The sequence below is a fragment of the Limanda limanda genome, chromosome 2, assembly GCF_963576545.1.
Source record: "Limanda limanda chromosome 2, fLimLim1.1, whole genome shotgun sequence".
NCBI classification, from domain to species: domain Eukaryota; kingdom Metazoa; phylum Chordata; class Actinopteri; order Pleuronectiformes; family Pleuronectidae; genus Limanda; species Limanda limanda.
In genome coordinates, this window is record NC_083637.1 from 1731896 (window position 1) to 1750996 (window position 19101).

The window sequence follows — 19101 nt, forward strand, 5'->3', positions numbered from 1 at the left end:
CCAGAACCAGGAGTCAGAATCGGATGTGAGCAAAACCAGGAGTCAGGTTCGGATGTGACCCAGAACCAGGAGTCAGAATCGGATATGACCCAGAACCAGGAGTCAGAATCGGATGTGAGCAAAACCAGGAGTCAGGTTCGGATGTGATCCAGAACCAGGAGTCAGGATCGGATGTGACCCAGAACCAGGAGTCAGGATCAGATGTGACCAAGAACCAGGAGTCAGGATCGGATTTGACCCAGAACCAGGAGTCAGAATCTGATGTGACCCAGAACTAGGAGTCAGGATCAGATGTGACCAAGAACCAGGAGTCAGGATCGGATGTGACCCAGAACCAGGAGTCAGGATCTTTTGTGATCCAGAACCAGGAGTCAGGATCGGATGTGACCCAGAACCAGGAGTCAGAATCTGTTGTGATCCAGAACCAGGAGTCAGAATCTGTTGTGATCCAGAACCAGGAGTCAGAATCGGATGTGACCCAGAACCAGGAGTCAGAATCGGATGTGAGCAAAACCAGGAGTCAGGTTCGGATGTGACCCAGAACCAGGAGTCAGAATCGGATGTGACCCAGAACCCGGAGTTAGAATCTGTTGTGACCCAGAACCAGGAGTCAGGATCGGATGTGACCCAGAACCAGGAGTCAGAATCGGATGTGATCCAAAACCAGGGGTCAGAATCAGATGTGAGCAAAACCAGGAGTCAGAATCTGTTGTGATCCAGAACCAGGAGTCAGGATCGGATGTGACCCAGAACCAGGAGTCAGGATCGGATGTGATCCAGAACCAGGAGTCAAAATCGGATGTGATCCAGAACCCGGAGTTAGAATCTGTTGTGACCCAGAACCAGGAGTCAGGATCGGATGTGACCCAGAACCAGGAGTCAGGATCGGATGTGATCCAGAACCAGGAGTCAGGATCGGATGTGATCCAGAACCAGGAGTCAGGATTGGATGTGACCCAGAACCAGGAGTCAGAATCGGATGTGACCCAGAGCTCCAAAGGGATTTTCATGTTGTGTCAGTGTGAAACTGATGCAAACAAGTTGTTTATAACAAATTTGTCACAAAATATGTCAGAAGTGTGTGTGTGTGTGTGTGTGTGTTTACTAATTTGTGTTACCTCTTTTCCTATGTAAACACTGACCTTGTCAGGACCAGTGGACCTCATGGGACCAAAGCTCGGTCCTCATGAGGCTCAACATCTGCTCTGACGTCCTGGTTGAGGTCAGAGATCAGATGCAGTTGTGGTCAGGTTAGGTTTATAGGGTTCGTCATGGATTGGTTGGGTTAAGGTTTGGGATTAGATTGGGTTAGGCCGGCCACAATGAATGGAAGTCAATGCACAGTCCTAATAAGGATAGTGTGTGTGTGTGTCTGTGTGTGTGTGTGTGTCTGTGCATAAGAAATTTAATTGTGATTATTGAAATCTTCGAGAGTTTTTCATCCTGGAACTTAGATGAACAATAAGCCACTGAAATGATGACGAGGCTCTTGTTGGACAGAATATAATCCTCCTCGAACAAGGTGGATGTTCCCTGTCGTGAAGATTATTGTAACTCGGACTCGGACCAGATTCTGAACACTGGAGACTCGTCTTCTCTAGATTATTCTTATATCACAAAACAAACAAGGTCGGTCAGTGCCTCAGTGAAGATGTTCCAGTCGTGAGCGTCAGTCCCTTCTGTCGTCAACAATCCTCCCAGCTGGCCCCCAGCACTTCAGTCTCTTTCTCACTGGACCTTTCACATCCACAATGCATGTGGCCCTTTTCATACAGGCTTCTTCCCAAAGAGTGCACTTGACCTTATTCACATCCCTGCTGCTCCCGCTGCGTCCTGCAGCACGGCCAGCGTTTTAAAGTGCTTAGGGAACGAGAGTCCTGCTCTTAGCCGAAGCCTTTTCTCCCTCCTCACCTCGAGTGTGCTGCGGTGCTGTGGAGGAGGAGGAGGAGGAGGAGGAGGAGGAGGAGGAGGAGGAGGAGGAGGAGGAGGAGGAGGAGGAGGAGGAGGCAGCTCCGTCTCTCACCTTCTCCCCTGGCTCCTCAGCGGTGAGCCTCACAGGGAAGGAGCTGCATAATTTAACTGGGATATCTCACTTCTTCACTTAACAGGCTCCTGGAGCGAGCCGAGGCCGAGTTCTCAGCCTTAAACATGTAAAAAGGAAATAGCTGATTTAAAAAAAGGAGGTAAACTATAACTCACAGATATGAAAATCACAGCTGCATTTATCTCTCACATTCATGTCCATGGTGGTCGCTCAATGGTTTGTGCTGCTGCTTGGATAATTATCACCGAACTTAACTGCAGCTGAAACTCAGTTAATCGATTAATCTGCTAAAAATTTGTCTTGAAAGTGACTCATCGGAGTTGAGATCTGCACCGAGGTCCAACAGGCTCCTCGTGGAACCACATTCAGTCACCAGATCCTGATTCATATTTGGATCTGCACCGAATATAATATGTCAGATTTGCTCAATCAAGATCCAGGAATTATTCTCTCTTAGAAACCAAGGAAGATGATGACCTATGGAATAATGTTATAGAAAATAAAAAATAAATTCACGAGTAGTTATTGTGTGATCCTGCGAACAATCAAACCTCCGTGGTGGAGGTGAGGAAGCAGGACAACAGCCTGGATTTTAGAAATAGAACATGAATCAATAAAGTTAAAAGTTTCCTGAACAATCTGACAAGAAACCACGGAAAGTTTCTGTATTACTGAAAAATGTCCCGAACATGAACGTCTGCTGTAACATCTGTTCAGAGCCCAAACGTTTTTAACGTAAGGTCCAACTTCCCTGATGATCACATCCTTTTCACCAGGTTTCCAGGAAATCCGTTCACTTGCTTCTGTGTAGAACAAATGGACGGGGGTGAAAACCTTTTAGTTTTTAAACATAAAACTTTTTTTCAGCTTTGAGGGAATAGATTTCTGAGATGCTCAATTTGTTTTAATTTTCTATTTTAGGGGGGTTCGGCTGAGGATCAGGGGGCGGATCCAAGAAGTTTGTTTTTCAGCTTTTTCCTTGATTTCTCAGAGAATTATTCATTGATCTTGGAAAAATACAGAATATTAAGTAAATAGTGTGTGAGTTGATGCAGATCTAAATAAAAATCTGGCTTTTTAGTGAATTGAAATGTGGTTTCCTGATATGAACTCCCCTGAGTGACCCTCTTGTGTTTCATATTTTTAAACTTTAAATGTTCAGAAGAAAAAAAACTTCCAACCAACTCATTTCAAAAAATCGATTTCTCCATAAACACATTCAAAAGTAAAAATTACGACACATACCAACGTTTATTTGTCTTTTTCTTCTCTTTCTTTTTTACTGAAAACGCTGAGCGGGTCGCTGCAGCTTCAGGGAACTGAGAAACAGAACAGAACCCACCCGGGCCTCTCAACAGATAGAACAGGTGGAGAGCAAGGGGGGTGGGGGGGGGGGGGGGGGCGGACACACTTCATGAGGCAGGGCATGAGGGGAGGAACCAGGCATCTGGGTGTAATCTCAAAACCTCCCGATGCATCGACTCCAAATTCAAACCAATGTCTCAACACAGATTTGATGTTTATTTACAAAACTCCTTCATCGTCCCGCCTTCAGTCCCAATGAGCTGTGACACTGTAAAAGATAAATCTGCTCTAAGCCATTGTAGCTCTGTTAAAAACATAGTTTTATATATAAAGTGAATTTTAGTGTCTCCTGTTGACTGAGGAGTTAAACGTTTAGAAAGAACTCCTCAGATATCAAGTGTCTCCCTCTGGTGGTGTCAGGATAAATACCTCCATCTATCATTATTATTTTTAACCAAACTACTTCTTTAAAAGAATAAGGATTGGAGGTTCTGGTTCTCCAGTGACACTCTAGAACTCCGGAGCAGTGTGGACGCACGAGGAATCTGTAGCAGGGTTGATGTGTTTCTAAGTGTGGATGAAGCCTTAGTGTTTAGGAGACCCGGGTTAAGTGGACTTTAATAAATAATGGTTTTTAATTTGGCGTATTTCATTGATTGTTGGAGAAACGCTCCTGACAGCAGCGTCTGGAGCTTCTGAGAAACACCATCAGCAGGAGGAAGGCGTCAGTCGCTGCTGTCGGATCAGAGCCAAGTGAAACTCAACAGAGACTCAGAGTGATCAGCCGATAGAGAAACAGAAATGAACTTCAGGTTGAGGAGTTAGGAAGAGTTCATCACATCTGTCAGGGTCAGCTGGTGTCACAAGCAGAATAAAGTTCTGGTTTCATTTAATCCGTCATGTCATTTTGCTAGTCGTAGTATTTTTGCTAACAATGGAAACTTGATTTTGACACATTTCTCTCCGCCTCCATCTCTACGACCCGTGCCGACTGTGGCGTGCTCGGCGCTGGTCGAGCTCGGCGCTGGTCGAGCTCGGCCCTGCCTCGTGTGTGTTTCCATCCTCCGGGCGACGGTTCATCCAGAATCACTCATCTTGACAGAATGGAAGGAAAAACAAGAAAACGGCAGCAAACAACAGTTGTAAAAACTGACCAGTGCATTTGTGTTTTCAGAGTCCAGTTCAGCAGGTTTCGGGGAAATTTGCAAATCAAGTTCAAAAATTTCCTTTCGTTTCCACCGACATGTCCGCAGGCGAGAGCGTCTCTGCCGTCCCTCCGCGGACGAGTCGGAGTCCTCGGCACAACCTCAGTTTGGAAACACTGTCCCTCCTTTCATTAGTCCAAATCAACAGAGAGGCGGTTCTGGCCCCGTCCAACCGGACACAGGGATTCTCAGGGACTGGGATCGGCTGATGCTGGAAGACCAGTTCAGATCAGTCCTCCACACAGAAACCTGGACAGACACAGGAGGACAGTTAGCCACATGCTAATCATTAGTTTTGCAGGTTTTCTCTTCTAAAAACCCGTAAGTACTGGACACGTTCCAGTCAAACTCAATTCTCATTGCTGCCCTTTCCTCTTAAAACCATTTGAGTTCAATTCAGAAGAAAACTCTGTTATAATGAATCAATCAAATCCATCAGAGCAGCTGAAACAAAACCGACTCACTTGAGCTGAGGAAATCTCCGATGCTACGTCTGTGACTCCGCCTCCTGCGCGGCCCCCACCAGCCTCGGGATGCTCTTGATTGACACGTACATCTCCTCCTCCGGGTCGTAGTAATAAAACTTACTCAAGTAGGAGATGAGAGGTCTGGACAGAGAGGGAGACACACACGTGAAAATCAGTTTGTTCCCTCACAGCAGGTAGAGTCGGTCCTAAAGATCTGATTTCAGAGACAGGTCGGTTTGGTGTTTTTTAAATATGTCTTCTCGTTGCACCACACAAACATCAGGAAGGTGTGTAGACCAGCGAGTGAGTGACCGGAGCTGAGTACCTGGGCAGTGGAAGCTCCTGGATGTGGTCGATGCGAACGATCTGCCGGATGCAGAAGCGACAGAGGTGTTGTAGTGACTTCACGTTGCTGAAGCGAGACACGGGATAGAGCAGCTGGACTGGAGTGGGAGGAAGCCCTGAAACACACACACACACACACAAAGACACACACAGACACACACACACACACATTATCACCTGTTAAACAATAATCTGCTGCCCGGTTTTCCTTTGATTTCCTGAAAATGTCGATGTTTCCTGTTTAAAAGTTCTCAATTGGCTGAACTTCAACTGACATTCAAAGGAAGTAATTGTTGTGTATTCTTAGATTTATTGACATTTATATGATACAAATGAAATGATAAAAGGAGTTCTATGTTATGCGCTCTGTGTGTGTGAGGGTTTAACTTGAGCCATGTTAAACTTGTTGTGTACAGTTGTGTACAGCGGCTAAATGACGTCAGATACACAAAGTTGTTTGTTTTTAACGGAATCAGAATCTGTATCAGGAAGGAAAGATGTGATCGGAGCATCTCCAGCAGCTGTAGGAGGAGTTTGTTCATGTTTGAATGGATTTAATTAGTAATTGATGATCTGAACAGGCTGAGACGTGATGATTGACAGCTGAGACCGACTCCTGATTGGTCGAGCGTGTATCAGTGGAACCTCCCCCTTCTCTAGATGCAGGTCCCACTCAGCTTTAACCGGATGAGAGGCACAGATTCATTCAAATCCTAAACCTGTCAAACTTACCGTAAAACACTCACTGCATTCTCACAATCATGAAAGATGCAGCGGCTGAGCACAGACACAGGATCAGAGACGTTCCTCCTCTCCTCCGTCTCTCAGGCGCTTCTCACTAAGTGGCAGCTCACATCCATGTTTCATGCACGAGGACGTATGACCCATATCTTACCTGGGACTCTGGAGCGCAGGAAGTAGAGGAATTTGCCGTTCTTGGAGTGCATGATGGCTCGCTCGATGAACTCCACCACCGAGTGGCAGCGGTCCTCAAACTTGGGGTGACACCACAAGCTGAACGTCCCTGGAGAGAGAGAGAGAGAGGAAGGGGTTTTCTTCATGTGTCGTACGTCGCATTTGATCATATATAAACCATCCCCACATTAATTATGAAACATCGTTACAGTTTTCTGTGTGCGTCAAAGCAAATGTGTTGGAGGAGGACGTTCAGAGTCCGGTGGGAATGTTCCCTGAGACTGTGTGAGCAGTCGCTGGACGGCTTGAAGAGGACGAGATGGTTATTTACAACAAAATGACTTCAACTTCCTGGAAACTGTTTTGTCTCTGTGAGCGAATCAAGCGTCTTTAATGTCGACGTCACGGATGAAGTCGACGTTTCTTCTTTTCACCAGATGAGATAGAGACAGCTGTGGATGTTGAACTGTGAAATATTTCGCTCAGTTTATATATTGATCACAATTCATCAACAACTAAATTTAAATAATCCCTATAAAAAAATTAATATATATATATTTTACTGTATGTGTTCATGTGAAATATTTAAATATAAAATACTGAATTAATAATAAAATCCTTAGTTAATATCTAAGGTTTTATTTTTCATCCCTGTCAGTTTTTGGTTTTATGATTGTTGGATAGTTTCATTGTTGGTTGGTTGGTGAATTTGTTGAGTGGTTTGTGGGTTTGTTTGTTGGTTTGTGGGTTTGATGTTGGTTTGTTGCAGGGCGTGTGGGGGGGGGGTCAGAGGTTTGTTAGTGGAGCAGTTGTCTCCAGAGCTTGATCTCAAATAACAATCAAATAACACAGAGAGTAGTGATCATCACCAGGACTGATCAAGGTGCTAACGTGGCTACAAACTGTGTGTGTCTGTGTGTGTCTGTGTGTGTGTCTGTGTGTGTGTGTGTGTGTGTGTGTGGACTCGCTCAGAGCTTGTTTACCTCCCCTGCTCTGGATCTAGTCGAGCCCAGATCCGTTCATGCAGACACGGTCGTGTTGATGTGAACATGTTGTGTCAGTCGAGGCTGAGCGTCTGAATAATGAATGTGTTTCCAGGCATGACTCTATAGCTTTATGATGATGACTCATTAAAGTAGAGCCCCTTTCTGTAGGTTCTGGTGTGTGTGTGTGTGTGTGTGTGTGTGTGTGTGTGTGTGTGTGTGTGTGTGTGTGTGTGTGTGTGTGAATCACCTTGTTGGTTGTCACACACATGGCGTTGTGAGTATTATTCATGCTCCAGCTCTGGAGTGTGACCTTATTGAATCGCTCTGAGGTCGTGTTTGTGTTCATCCTCTCGCTGCTTGTTTCTCACGCTGTTCTCTTCTCGTCCTTTTCTTACGCTCTGATTGTTTCCACTGTGTTTTTGTGAAGAAGATCCCGAATCAAAAGTGACGAATGTAACTTATTAAAAGTTGTTATCACAGAAACATGAAATATTCTTGACTAAAATTTGAGTTTCACTTCGGAGAGAAGTCGATTTTGGAACACTGACAATTTTAGGTATTCTTTTCTCAAACTTTGTCCTAAATTTTTGAAAGTTGTCAGATTTTACACAACAAAACAATCTGAATGTTTTCAGCTCTGTAGATTATAGATTAAATGAACCAGTAGCGTTTCCTGATCGACAGTAAAGTTGATCCTCAGTTCCCATCAATCATTGAAAAGTTGTTTTTAAGCATAAATGACAAACAGCTGATGAGGACAAACTACTGTTTTTCCTTCAGTGTTTTCATAAATGAATAATCCGTTTATTTGAATCAGTTTCAGTTTGAGAGCAGAACTGTTGTCTGTCAAAATTACCCAACCAATAGAACGACAGGTGTATTGTTGACAGATGAAATCGCCCCGCCCCTTATTGTGAAGGCTTTGAAAACGATGACGCCTTGATGGAACAGGAGCCCTATATGAATAAAATGCATTATAATTAATAATATTATTGACAAGTCACGTGACATGTGATGTCTGGCGACTGCTTCTGATGTTGACAGTCTTACTCTGGAAGCGTCTGATCTCACAAATCACTCACGTCACTGTTTACCTGCAGAGTGACGATGGAACCAGAGAAACAATCACTCACTCGTCATCCAGAGGATTCTCAGAACAAATCTTCAGTCGAGTATTTGAAAACTGCTTCTGTCCGTCAAACACAGTTCATCTGCTGCTGTGAACGAGCTGAATGTAAAGAAGTACAACATGTGCTGTGTGTCGGTACAGGATGTCTGTGTGTGTGTCTGTGTGTGTACATTCATGTCCTGTCTGACTCATCATGCTAATGTCATTCATGTGGTGTGTCCATATTACACGCCCCAAGTGTTGGACGACCAGCATATGGCTGTGTGTGTGTGTGTGTGTGTGTGTGTGTGTGTGTGTGTGTGTGTGTGTGTGTGTGTGTGTATGTGTGTGTGTGCCTGCATGTGTGTGTGTGTCTGTGTGTGTGTGTGTGTGTGTGTGTGTGTGTGTGTGTGTGTGTGTGTGTGTGTGTGTGTGTGTGCGTGCGTGTAGAAACAGTTCAGGTCACTTTACATTACAGATAAAGTTCAGGTAGATGTGATGGTTTGGGTAAATTTCCGAGTCCACGGTGGTACAGTGGTTCGCACCGCTGCCTCACAGCAGGAGGGTTCAAACCTCAGGTTCAGGCTTTTCTGTGTTAGGTTTGCATCTTGCCTGCGGGGGGGCACGGGTGCTACCAGGATTATATTTCATAGGAGGCACAAGAATTGCTCGTGCAGTAATGTCAACATTCGCACAAATGACTACTCAGCAAGCGAGCAAGTTCGATTCCGTGGTTTAGCTTCAGAACTTCCACTGGATGTCACAATAAAAGCACAGGAGCACAAACAACGGTAAAAAAGATCATGTCGATGTTGTCACACACACGAGCGTTTCCTGCGTCCTACTTTCTTTTCACATCTTTCTGGTTAATTTTAAATGTGAAGGAAGGTTTTCCTGCTTTGTGTTTCTCTAACTGTGTCTGTTGCCATAGCAACCAAGGTCATAGTGCGGACCCTGTGTAGTAGAGGGTGAGACGAGGTGGAGTCATAACAGTCTGTGTCTCAGAGTCTCATGGTCAGTGAGCTGCTTGGTACCAATCAGAGAAGAAGGATCTTTATACATTTGACGTGTTTCCATTAAGAAAGAGCATATTTGGACATGTAGTAAGTATGATTTGATATGGACGAGTTTAAACATGGTAAACTCCAGAGGATCTGGAGGATATTAAACATATTAACTCAAAGGCTTCTTCCGTTCACCTCCGTCACATGACTGCAGCTCCACATCCAAATATAGGACAGGTTGTGTAAACACCAGAAGAAGTGACGTGCTGAAACTCTGGAAGATGTCCAGACCCAATCGTCTAGACCAGGGGTTTTCAACCGGGGGTCCGCGGCCCCCTGGTGGTCCGGGACGGCATTGCAGGGGGTCCGCGAAATTCGCTTTGATATTTCAACACATTTCCAGATTACTGAATATATAAAGGTGCTGGTGATCATGAGGTTAAACTTAAGTAGGCCTCAAATGTTTGTGTGATATTGTATGATTATCATTTGTGACATATTCTGCATTACTTTGTCATCTTCCCTCTTCAGTTGTAGCCCCAGTTTATGTTGATTGTTATTGATCACCGTTACTTTAACGTTCTCTCAACATGTCAGCTACACGTCTGTACATTTAAATCATGAACGTTATATATTGATGCACATATGGTTCTGAGATGCAGTACAACTACAAACTGCATTTTAATTTTGTTTCCAATTCTTAAGCACTGAAAATCAACCGTTTTTGTTGTTTTTTGCACAGATTTTTCTAGATTTGTTTGAGGTTTTTAAACAAAACCAAAATGGAAAACCAAATGTTAAAACTTCCTTCTATCCACATGCACACACACACACACACACATGCACACATGCACACACACACACAGGTCCCTGGGACAAAACCAGTTGAAAACCCCTGGTCTAGACGTTATCCACAGCGTCTCTGAAAATTGCTATAATGTGTCCATATGTGTGTGTGTGTGTGTGTGTGTGTCTCACCTCTGTAGTGCTCCATGCGTGTGTGGTGCGTGACTCCCTGCGACCTGAAGCTGAGGCTCAGGATGTATCGGGGGTCCGAGCTGTCTCGGACCAGGAAGGATCCGTCCGGTTTCCCCTTCAGCTTCATCTCTGCGTCCTCCCAGTTCATCGGACCCCAGTACCAGCCGCACTGCAGCCGGACACACACATCTTACTTAGCACCGAGGCACAACACACATCATCTACACACAGTAAGATGGAGACCTGGCACTATCATAGAGGTGGAGAGAAAAACTACAACTGGAACCAGTGATCAGTGCGAGACCAGCACCAGAGGAACCAGTCCGATCCGAGCTGCTGCCTCCTCTTCATCAGCTCACAACCAGTTCAAGCAGAATTTAATTAAAGTCTATTTATTAAAACTGGTGATTTATTTAAAGGAGATGTATGATTTTTTTTTGTTTACTCAATTCACCACAGAGATATTAGCAAATATTCACATCTCAGAAGGAGGACCTTGTGACAGTTTTGCAGCGACGTGATTGGGTGTCACTTGGCCGGTCTTACCTTCTCCAGCTCCCTCAGACTGGCGGTGAAGTTGCTGGCCTCAGAGCGCCGCAGTGCACAGAGCATAGGGGGCGGAGCCTGTCTGGACGGGGGTAACGCGTCGACCGGCGATGGGGTTGAATGAGGGAGGGCCCGGAGGAAGGCGTCTGAACAAACAACAACATGTTAAAGTCCCGTCTGAGGAGGATGTAACATCAACACGCCATAAATTACAATCAAGTCCGGAGGAGATGGTCCACACCCCCCAAGTCAACCCCCCCCCACACCCGCCCACCCCCTAACGGGTCTTACCATTGAGGCTGAGACTGTGCTGGATGGTGGCGTGGGAGGGAGGAGGAGGAGGAGGGAGAGGCAGGGGGAGGGACTGCAGGGAGGCGCCCATAACTAGGAAAGGCCCAGGCTGAGGCCCGGCTATGTCATCTGGAGGAAGGACAACAAGGAGAGGAGAGAGTGAGGAAGGACGCCAGGAAGGAAGGATGCAAGGAAGGAAGGATGCAAGGAAGGAAGGATGGAGGGAAGGTAGGAAGGAAGGAGGGAAGGAAGGAAGGCAGGAACAAATAAACAAATGAAAAACAACAAGGAAGGAAGGAAGACATCTTCAACACTATCAGACAGAAAGCCTCAGTCGTCGTCCTCAGTGTGTGTGTGTGTGTGTGTGTGTGTGTGTGTGTGTGTGTGTGTCTCACTGAACTTCATTGTTGTCAAAAACAATTAAAAACACCTCAGTGAACCAAACTGTCGCACTGGGTGACATGTTCCTTCATTACTCTGAACACACACACACTCTGCACTTTATTTTGATCAGGCTGAGACACACACACACACACACGCACACACACAGAGACACACACACACACACACACACACACACACACTATCCCGCTGCCCCACATACTCAGCAGAGCAGCCCTAACCTTAATCCACCAATGAAAACATCCATAAACACAGACGCAGCTTCAGATACTTTTGCTACAGAATCAAACTCTTCACGTCTTTCCTGAAACCAACGATCTGTCCTCACGTCTTCAGGCGTCTCGGCTTCGACAACATCGAGCGACACACTAACGCGTCGTTGGTTCGGGTGTTTTTTTAATTGGTTGTGTTCACGGCAACAACAACACAGAGTATCACCATCTCCAGCTTTTAAAGAATCCGACCCGCTGCTTAAGGGCTGCTGCGGATGTGGGTCGGCAAGCATCAGCGGCTCGGAGCGAAGGAGAAGAGTCTGTGAAAGGTCAGAGCCTGGTCCTGGAATTAGAAATGAGGGGATGGACCAAAGCTCTGTGTAATGGAAACATTAACTAAGTATGTGAGAAACCTATGTTGTAGTTGGAAAGTAAGTTTGTGTAGCTGTGTCTAAAGGCTTTTATGACCTTTCTACATAGATACACAACCTGTCTAAATACTTTAGGACTTGGACTGTTTTAAGGGTCTGAATTGTGTATGACCTGAACACTGTCAGACCCCTTTAGACCCCCAAAGAACTGAATGTATGTCTCCTTATCTCCAAAGGAAACACATGTAAATCAGTTGTCTGTGTTTAGATATCTCTCTCCCTGCCCCTACAGAGCCAGTCCTGATTGGCTGAGAGAGATTAGTCCTCCTATATGAGACCCTTGCGGTTTCCCTGTGTTGATCCTTTCTGCAGAAAGCCCCCTTTATTAAATACACTTAGATAACTTTGGTGTTTCCAGCCTCTTGTATCTCCAGATTTCCATCACACCTGATACTTAGAACTATAGTTTTAACACGTCAAGTGGTTCTCCTTTCTGTTCGGGGACCGGGCGCCTGCATTAGGAATCTGGACTTCCCTTTATTCCGCTTTAGACTTTCAGTCAAACATGTGGATCAACGAGTCCCTGAACCGAGGAGGTGGAATGTTGAGTTTTCATTCCCCAGATTCCGTGGCCACCTCGCCGTCCACTTTCTCTCTGCCATCGTCTGTTCCTCCAGATTTCAAATTAAATCTGTAGTTTGCAGCCGACCTTTCAAAGCTCCTCCAATCAGATTAGAGCAGATTACAAAAAAAACTTGCTCTGCATCTGAGTTTCCAGAAATGACAGATGAAGACAATATTTGACTAAGAGAGAAAGTAGCAGAGTTCCTCTCCAGTAAACCCTGTAACTTCAGCTGCTTGCTGCCATTTCCCTCACTGCACACACGACACTGTCGGGGGTGTGTGTGTGTTCAGATGACGAAGAGGAGGAGAGAGGAGGAAGCAGGAAAAAGGCGAGAAAGGTACCTAGCAGACTGAGACTTCGGCGTGGAGGAGGGGGCGGCGTGGGGGGGTGTGGCGTGTTCGCCCCTCGCCGAGAAATATCCACGTCCACCAGAGAAACAGTCTCACCTGAGAGAAGCAGAGAGAAGGGAAACAGAAGGAAGGGAAAGTGAAAGAGGGAAGTGAGAGTAAAGAAGAAGAAGACGGTTTGTGTTTCTGTGTCTTGGCCTCCTGTTGCTGCAGAGAGACATTAAAGCTGCAGCAGCCAGGATGCTTATGGAAAATTACACCCAGCTAATCAGCCTAAATCACCGCCATAAAAAAAAAAAAAGAGCAGGAACATCCCATCATCCTCACTAATTGAGAAGCTGCAGATTCACTGTTTACTTAAAGTGAAATTCTGCAGCGAGGGAAACAAACTCAAATGTTGCACGAGTCGAATCCCGAGCGTCTGGTCGGAGGAAACCGGCCTGAGTCACATGACCTCTGACCTCTCCAAGGCACCAGGACATCACAGGCGGGACAACAGGAGCGTGTGGAGCTGCACGCCACTTTTGGTTTGAAGGATTTCGAATAAGTCGGCCGGCCTCCGATGGGACCAGGGTTGCTTTAATGTTTCTGTCTCATTGGGGGTTGAGTCCCATGTGTTCGTCAAACTACAGAGAAACATCTAAATGTCTCAAGAAGCTAATTTAGTCAAAGCTGAAGAGTAATGTGGGACAGGAGCCGGGTCCCTGAGCCTGATGGAGGTGATGGAGGTGATGGAGGTGATGTTCCAGACCTCCTCAGCTCTTACACACAGTTACACAATCGGACTGGTGACAGCTCTGTTACCATGAAGGTCCAGTGTGTAGAACTCAGGTGAAAGAGTCTATTGGCAGAAAATACAAATAAAATAATCCTAGTGAAGTTTTCACTCGTGTGTTTCTTCTAAATCGTATGAATTGTTGTTTTCTTTAACGTGGAATGTGCCCTTTATATTTAAATACTTTATATTTACATCAGGAGCGGCTCCTCTCTATGGAGGCAGCCATGTTTTTTTACAGGAGCCCAGACTGGACAAACGTAAACCCTTTTGAGTTTTTATGACACCTGAAGCCACCACAGGTTCTCTGTCATGTTTGGAAGCGGAGGGTGAGGTGAGGAGTGCTCAGCTGCAACACGACTCTTCACCACTAGATGTCACTACATTCTACACACTGGACCTTTAAAGGATGATAAGTCGAGCTTGATGAACCAGGTTGATGGTTCACAGGCTTCATCCGCAACATCTAAACCAAGTCTGTCCTCATCCGAATCCCTGTTCTGTCCCCTGGTTCAGGTGAAGTTAGAAGGAAAGCAAGCGCCAGTGAGGGAGACAGATCTTACCGGTGAAAGCAGAGAGGGAGGCGGAGAGGGAGGCGGGGGAGAAGGCACTGTGGGCCCGGGTCAGTCTGGGCTGGTGGTGGCTGCAGGACGCACAGTGAGAAGAAGAAGAAGAGGAAGAAGAAGAGGAAGAAGAAGAAGAGTGCAGAGAAGAAGTGTTAGTAGCTGCAGAGGCTCAGAAAATTAAATCTGTGAGTGTGTGTGTGTGTGTGTGTGTGTCGGCGGTTCGATGCTCTGGTGGTCACTCCTCCTGAACGTGTTGTGAACCGCTTCCTTCAGTGAGACACCTAGGAGGCAGCGGCCAGGTGGAGGACACGGGTGTGAAACGTCCTGGACATCTGAGAGGACGTCTCACACGTCTCACCTTCAGAAGGACGCACCTAACGTCCTGACCTACATCTTCACAAGCTTATTTACCCACACTTGTTCCCACAGCCCAATGTTCCCACAGCCCTATGTTCCCGTAGCCCAATGTTCCCACAGCCAAATGTTCCCACAACCCTATGTTCCCGTAGCCCAATGTTCCCACAGCTCTATGTTCCCACAACCCTATGTTCCCGTAGCCCAATGTTCCCACAGCCCTATGTTCCCACAACCCTATGTTCCCGTAGCCCAATGTTCCCACAACCCTATGTTCCCGTAGCCCAATGTTCCCACAGCACTATGTTCCCACAGCCTTATGTTCCCACAGCCCTATGTTCCCGTAGCCCAATGTTCCCACAGCCCAATGTTCCCACAGCTCTATGTTCCCACAACCCTATGTTCCCGTAGCCCAATGTTCCCACAGCTCTATGTTCCCACAACCCTATGTTCCCGTAGCCCAATGTTCCCACAGCCCTATGTTCCCACAACCCTATGTTCCCGTAGCCCAATGTTCCCACAACCCTATGTTCCCGTAGCCCAATGTTCCCACAGCTCTATGTTCCCACAACCCTATGTTCCCGTAGCCCAATGTTCCCATAACCCTATGTTCCCGTAGCCCAATGTTCCCACAGCACTATGTTCCCACAGCCTTATGTTCCCACAGCCCAATGTTCCCACAGCCCAATGTTCCCACAGCTCTATGTTCCCACAGCCCTATGTTCCCGTAGCCCAATGTTCCCACAGCCCTATGTTCCGACAGCCCAATGTTCCCGTAGCCCAATGTTCCCACAGCCCTATGTTCCCACAGCCCTATGTTCCCACAGCCCAATGTTCCCACAGCCCAATGTTCCCACAGCCCAATGTTCCCACAGCCCTATGTTCCCACAGCCCTATGTTCCCACAGCTCTATGTTCCCACAGCTCTATGTTCCCACAGCCCTAAGTTCCCACAGCCCTATGTTCCCACAGCCCAATGTTCCCACAGCCCAATGTTCCAACAGCCCTATGTTCCCACAGCTCTATGTTCCCACAGCCCAATGTTCTCACAGCCCTATGTTGCCACAGCCCAATGTTCCCACAGCTCTATGTTCCCACAGCCCTATGTTCCCACAACCCTATGTTCCGACAGCTCAATGTTCCCACAGCCCAATGTTCCCACAGCCCAATGTTCCCACAGCCCTATGTTCCGACAGCTCAATGTTCCCACAGCCCTATATTCCACAGCTCAGTGTTCCCACAGCCCTATGTTCCCACAGCTCTATATTCCCACAGCCATATGTTCCCACAGCCCAATGTTCCCACAGCTCTATGTTCCCACAGCCCTATGTTCCCACAGCCCTATGTTCCCACAGCCCAATGTTCCCACAGCCCAATGTTCCCACAGCTCTATGTTCCCACAACCCTATGTTCCCACAGCTCTATGTTCCCACAGCCCTATGTTCCTTCAACCCTATGTTCCCACAGCTCTATGTTCCCACAACCCAATGTTCCCACAACCCTGTATTCCCACAGCCCAATGTTCCCACAGCCCTATGTTCCCACAACCCAATGTTCCCACAGCCCTATGTTCCCACAGCCCAATGTTCCCACAGCCCTATGTTCCCACAACCCAATGTTCCCACAGCCCAATGTTCCCACAGCCCTATGTTCCCAGAACCCAATGTTCCCACAGCCCAATGTTCCCACAGCCCAATGTTCCCACAGCTCTATGTTCCCACAGCCCTATGTTCCCACAGCCCTATGTTCCTACAGCCCTATGTTCCCACAGCCCTATGTTCCCACAGCCCTATGTTCCTACAGTTCCCACACTTCTACCCCTGCCTGGTAGTTAAGGGTTCACCTGGCCCTAACCCTCTCAGTAAATCTAGAAATGTGGGAACATCGGGGCCTAATTTTTCAAAATAAATCTGGGAACATAGGTCTGTGGGAACATAGGGCTGACCCCGGGGTCATGTTACATGTTACATGCTACAGGTCATGGGGGGGTCTCACCTGTCCTGCTCGGCTCCAGCAGAGCCCCCCATGTCCACCAGGCTCCCGGCCGAGGACACCGAGTAGGTGACCGACGGCCTCTTGTCCAGCAGGTGGTTGGAGCCGCTGCAGCTTTTAGTCCGGAACAGTTTGCTGAGCCGGATCTTCAACGAGCCCTTTTTGGACTTGCCCGGGACTTTCAGGCTCTTGTCCGGCCCGGCCGCCCGGCCCGGGGGGGTGCGCTCCGGCCGCCTCCGGGGGGTCGAGGCCTGGCTGAGGGTCGGACTCGCGGCCCAGGGGGAGCTCTGCACCGGGGACACGGCTGAGACCTGCGCCAGGACCTCGGAGTCCCCGGGGCTGCCCGGCGCCAGGCGGCCGGGCCCGGGCCCGTGCAGGCTGCAGCCCCGGGCCGGGGCCAGCACCTCCACCTGCCGCCGCAGCTCCGCCTGGAAGCTGCTGATGGAGAAAGCTCCGGACATGGTCTGCACGATCTCCCTCTTCCTGTGGAGCAGGAACTCGCGGCGTCCGGCCTCGTCGTCCGGCTCGTCCTCCCCGGGGCACGGCTCCATGCCCCCGGTGCCCAGCCCCTCCAGCACCAGCAGGGCATCGCTGGTCTCCGTGGGGTCGTCCCCGGGCTGCCCTCGCCCCCCCCCGGGCCCGTGGGCTCCCTGACACGAGCACTGCGGGAGCTCCCCGGCTTTAAACAGCATCTTGGGCACCGCGCCGACCCCCAGCTCCCCGAAGCGCCGGGCCAGCTCGAACACGCTCCCGTCCCGATCCCTGGAGCCGCAGCCCCAGGAGGACTCCACCCCGGAGAGAGGGCTGGATCCCTCCGACAACAAGGGCCACTCGGGCGGGGTGGAGAGGAGTCTCTGCCGGCGGCACAGCTCCGCGGCTCCCCGCAGGTCCGCGGACCCGGAGCCCGGCTCCTGCTGCGCGTCCCCGGGCCTGTTGTTGTTGACAGCCGGGCCGGAGCAGCCGGAGCCCGGGCTCGGCTCCAGACCCACCGCGTCCCTCGGCTGGTTCCGTCGGTCCAGCTCCAGAATCCCCTCCTCGTTCCGCATTATGTTGGAGAAGACCAGCAGCTGAGGCCGGAGGCCGGGGCCGGGGCTGGGAGCGAAGCCCTGGGCCTCCATGGGGCTCTGCGGCGGCGGCGGCCGGGCGGGCAGCGGGACTCTGCGCTCCGGCAGCCCGCCGGCAGGAGCCTCGGTGCCCGGCCCGAGCACCGGGCCTTTGTTCAGGCGGCCCCCGGGAGGCTCGACGCCGAGATCCAGACCCGCCTTGACGCCGCTGTGAGCCAGCACCTCCTTCCCCAGCCCCGGACCCAGCACCTCCTTCCCCAGCCCCGGACCCACTCCGCCCGGCGGCACGGTCCCGTTCTCCGGGTCCAGGCGGTCATCCTCCGCCGCGGACACCAGGCGCATCAACACGAAATCCGGCGACATATCCTGCGCGTTGTTCATCATTATTCGTCAGGATCGCGAGATGAGAGTTATCGGGATGATCTTCACATAGCGAGCCGCGGATGACTCGTCCCTATGATAAAGAAAGAAATAAAGAAAGGGCCGAGCGGCGGAGAAGAAGCTCGACGCTCCCCTGGTCCTCCTGCAGCGCGGCCATCGGTCACATGGAGCGGGGGGGGAGTGCGGCTCGCTCCCGGCAGCAGACGGAGCCCTGGGTCATCATGCGGTCGGATCACAGCCGAATCAAATCCAGGAGAGTCTCCGGTCAGTGACCAGAGCCAGGCCCCACCCGCTCCTCCTCCTCCTCCTCCCCCAGCAGCAGCAGCTCCTCACACCGAGGAGCAGGAACCAGTGGCTCTGATCCCGTCCGCCGCCGAACACCGGACCCGGAACATGCATTCCGCTTCTGATCCTGCACCGGATTTATTCATCTGCTGGGTTTATGAATCCAAAGTTCAGCTGCAAGAACGGTCTATTTGTTAGAAAGCAAATGTCAGTGGAAAGGGTCTCAACCTGATTTAAAATATGAAAATTATAATATTAAAAATAAAAATCTGGAAAAACAAGTTTACAAAGAGATAAAGAGACAAAACAAATCATCAATGGCACTTGTGTTATTATCACATAGAGATGGAAGATCAGCTGGAGTCATGGACGGATACAACATGGTGTCATCAGCATAACGGTGACACAGAGGTGACATGTAAAAACAATAATGGGCCAAGAATAGTTCACCAAATATCAACATTATCGTCACGTCGCTCCAGAACAATCCTTGTAGACAGGATGGATTATAATCTGGATCCAAAATTCACATCT

At 48.8% G+C, this 19101-nt stretch overlaps 1 protein-coding gene across 1 annotated transcript; it reads right to left on the bottom strand.

Moving 5' to 3' along the window:
* Positions 1–3451: 3451 nt before the first annotated feature.
* On the bottom strand, positions 3452–18285 carry socs7 (suppressor of cytokine signaling 7). Its single transcript, XM_061091730.1, has 10 exons — positions 16841–18285; positions 14490–14569; positions 13146–13250; positions 11195–11323; positions 10904–11049; positions 10358–10526; positions 6262–6390; positions 5347–5482; positions 5019–5162; positions 3452–4803 (listed from the first exon to the last, which is right to left on the bottom strand). The coding sequence occupies exons 1-9, from the start codon at positions 18283–18285 to the stop codon at positions 5042–5044; spliced, it is 2460 nt and encodes an 819-aa protein (XP_060947713.1). The 3' UTR covers positions 3452–4803; positions 5019–5041.
* Between the last annotated feature and the right edge of the window lie 816 nt (positions 18286–19101).

Coding starts and splice junctions, on each gene's coding strand:
- socs7 (XM_061091730.1), bottom strand. CDS start 18,285: ATGATGAACAACGCGCAGGATATGTCGCCGGATTTCGTGTTGATGCGC. Junction 6,391..10,357: donor ACGCATGGAGCACTACAGAG/GTGAGACACACA, acceptor CTCTCTCTCCAG/GGACGTTCAGCTTGTGGTGT. Junction 5,483..6,261: donor CCTGCGCTCCAGAGTCCCAG/GTAAGATATGGG, acceptor TGTGTGTTTCAG/GGCTTCCTCCCACTCCAGTC.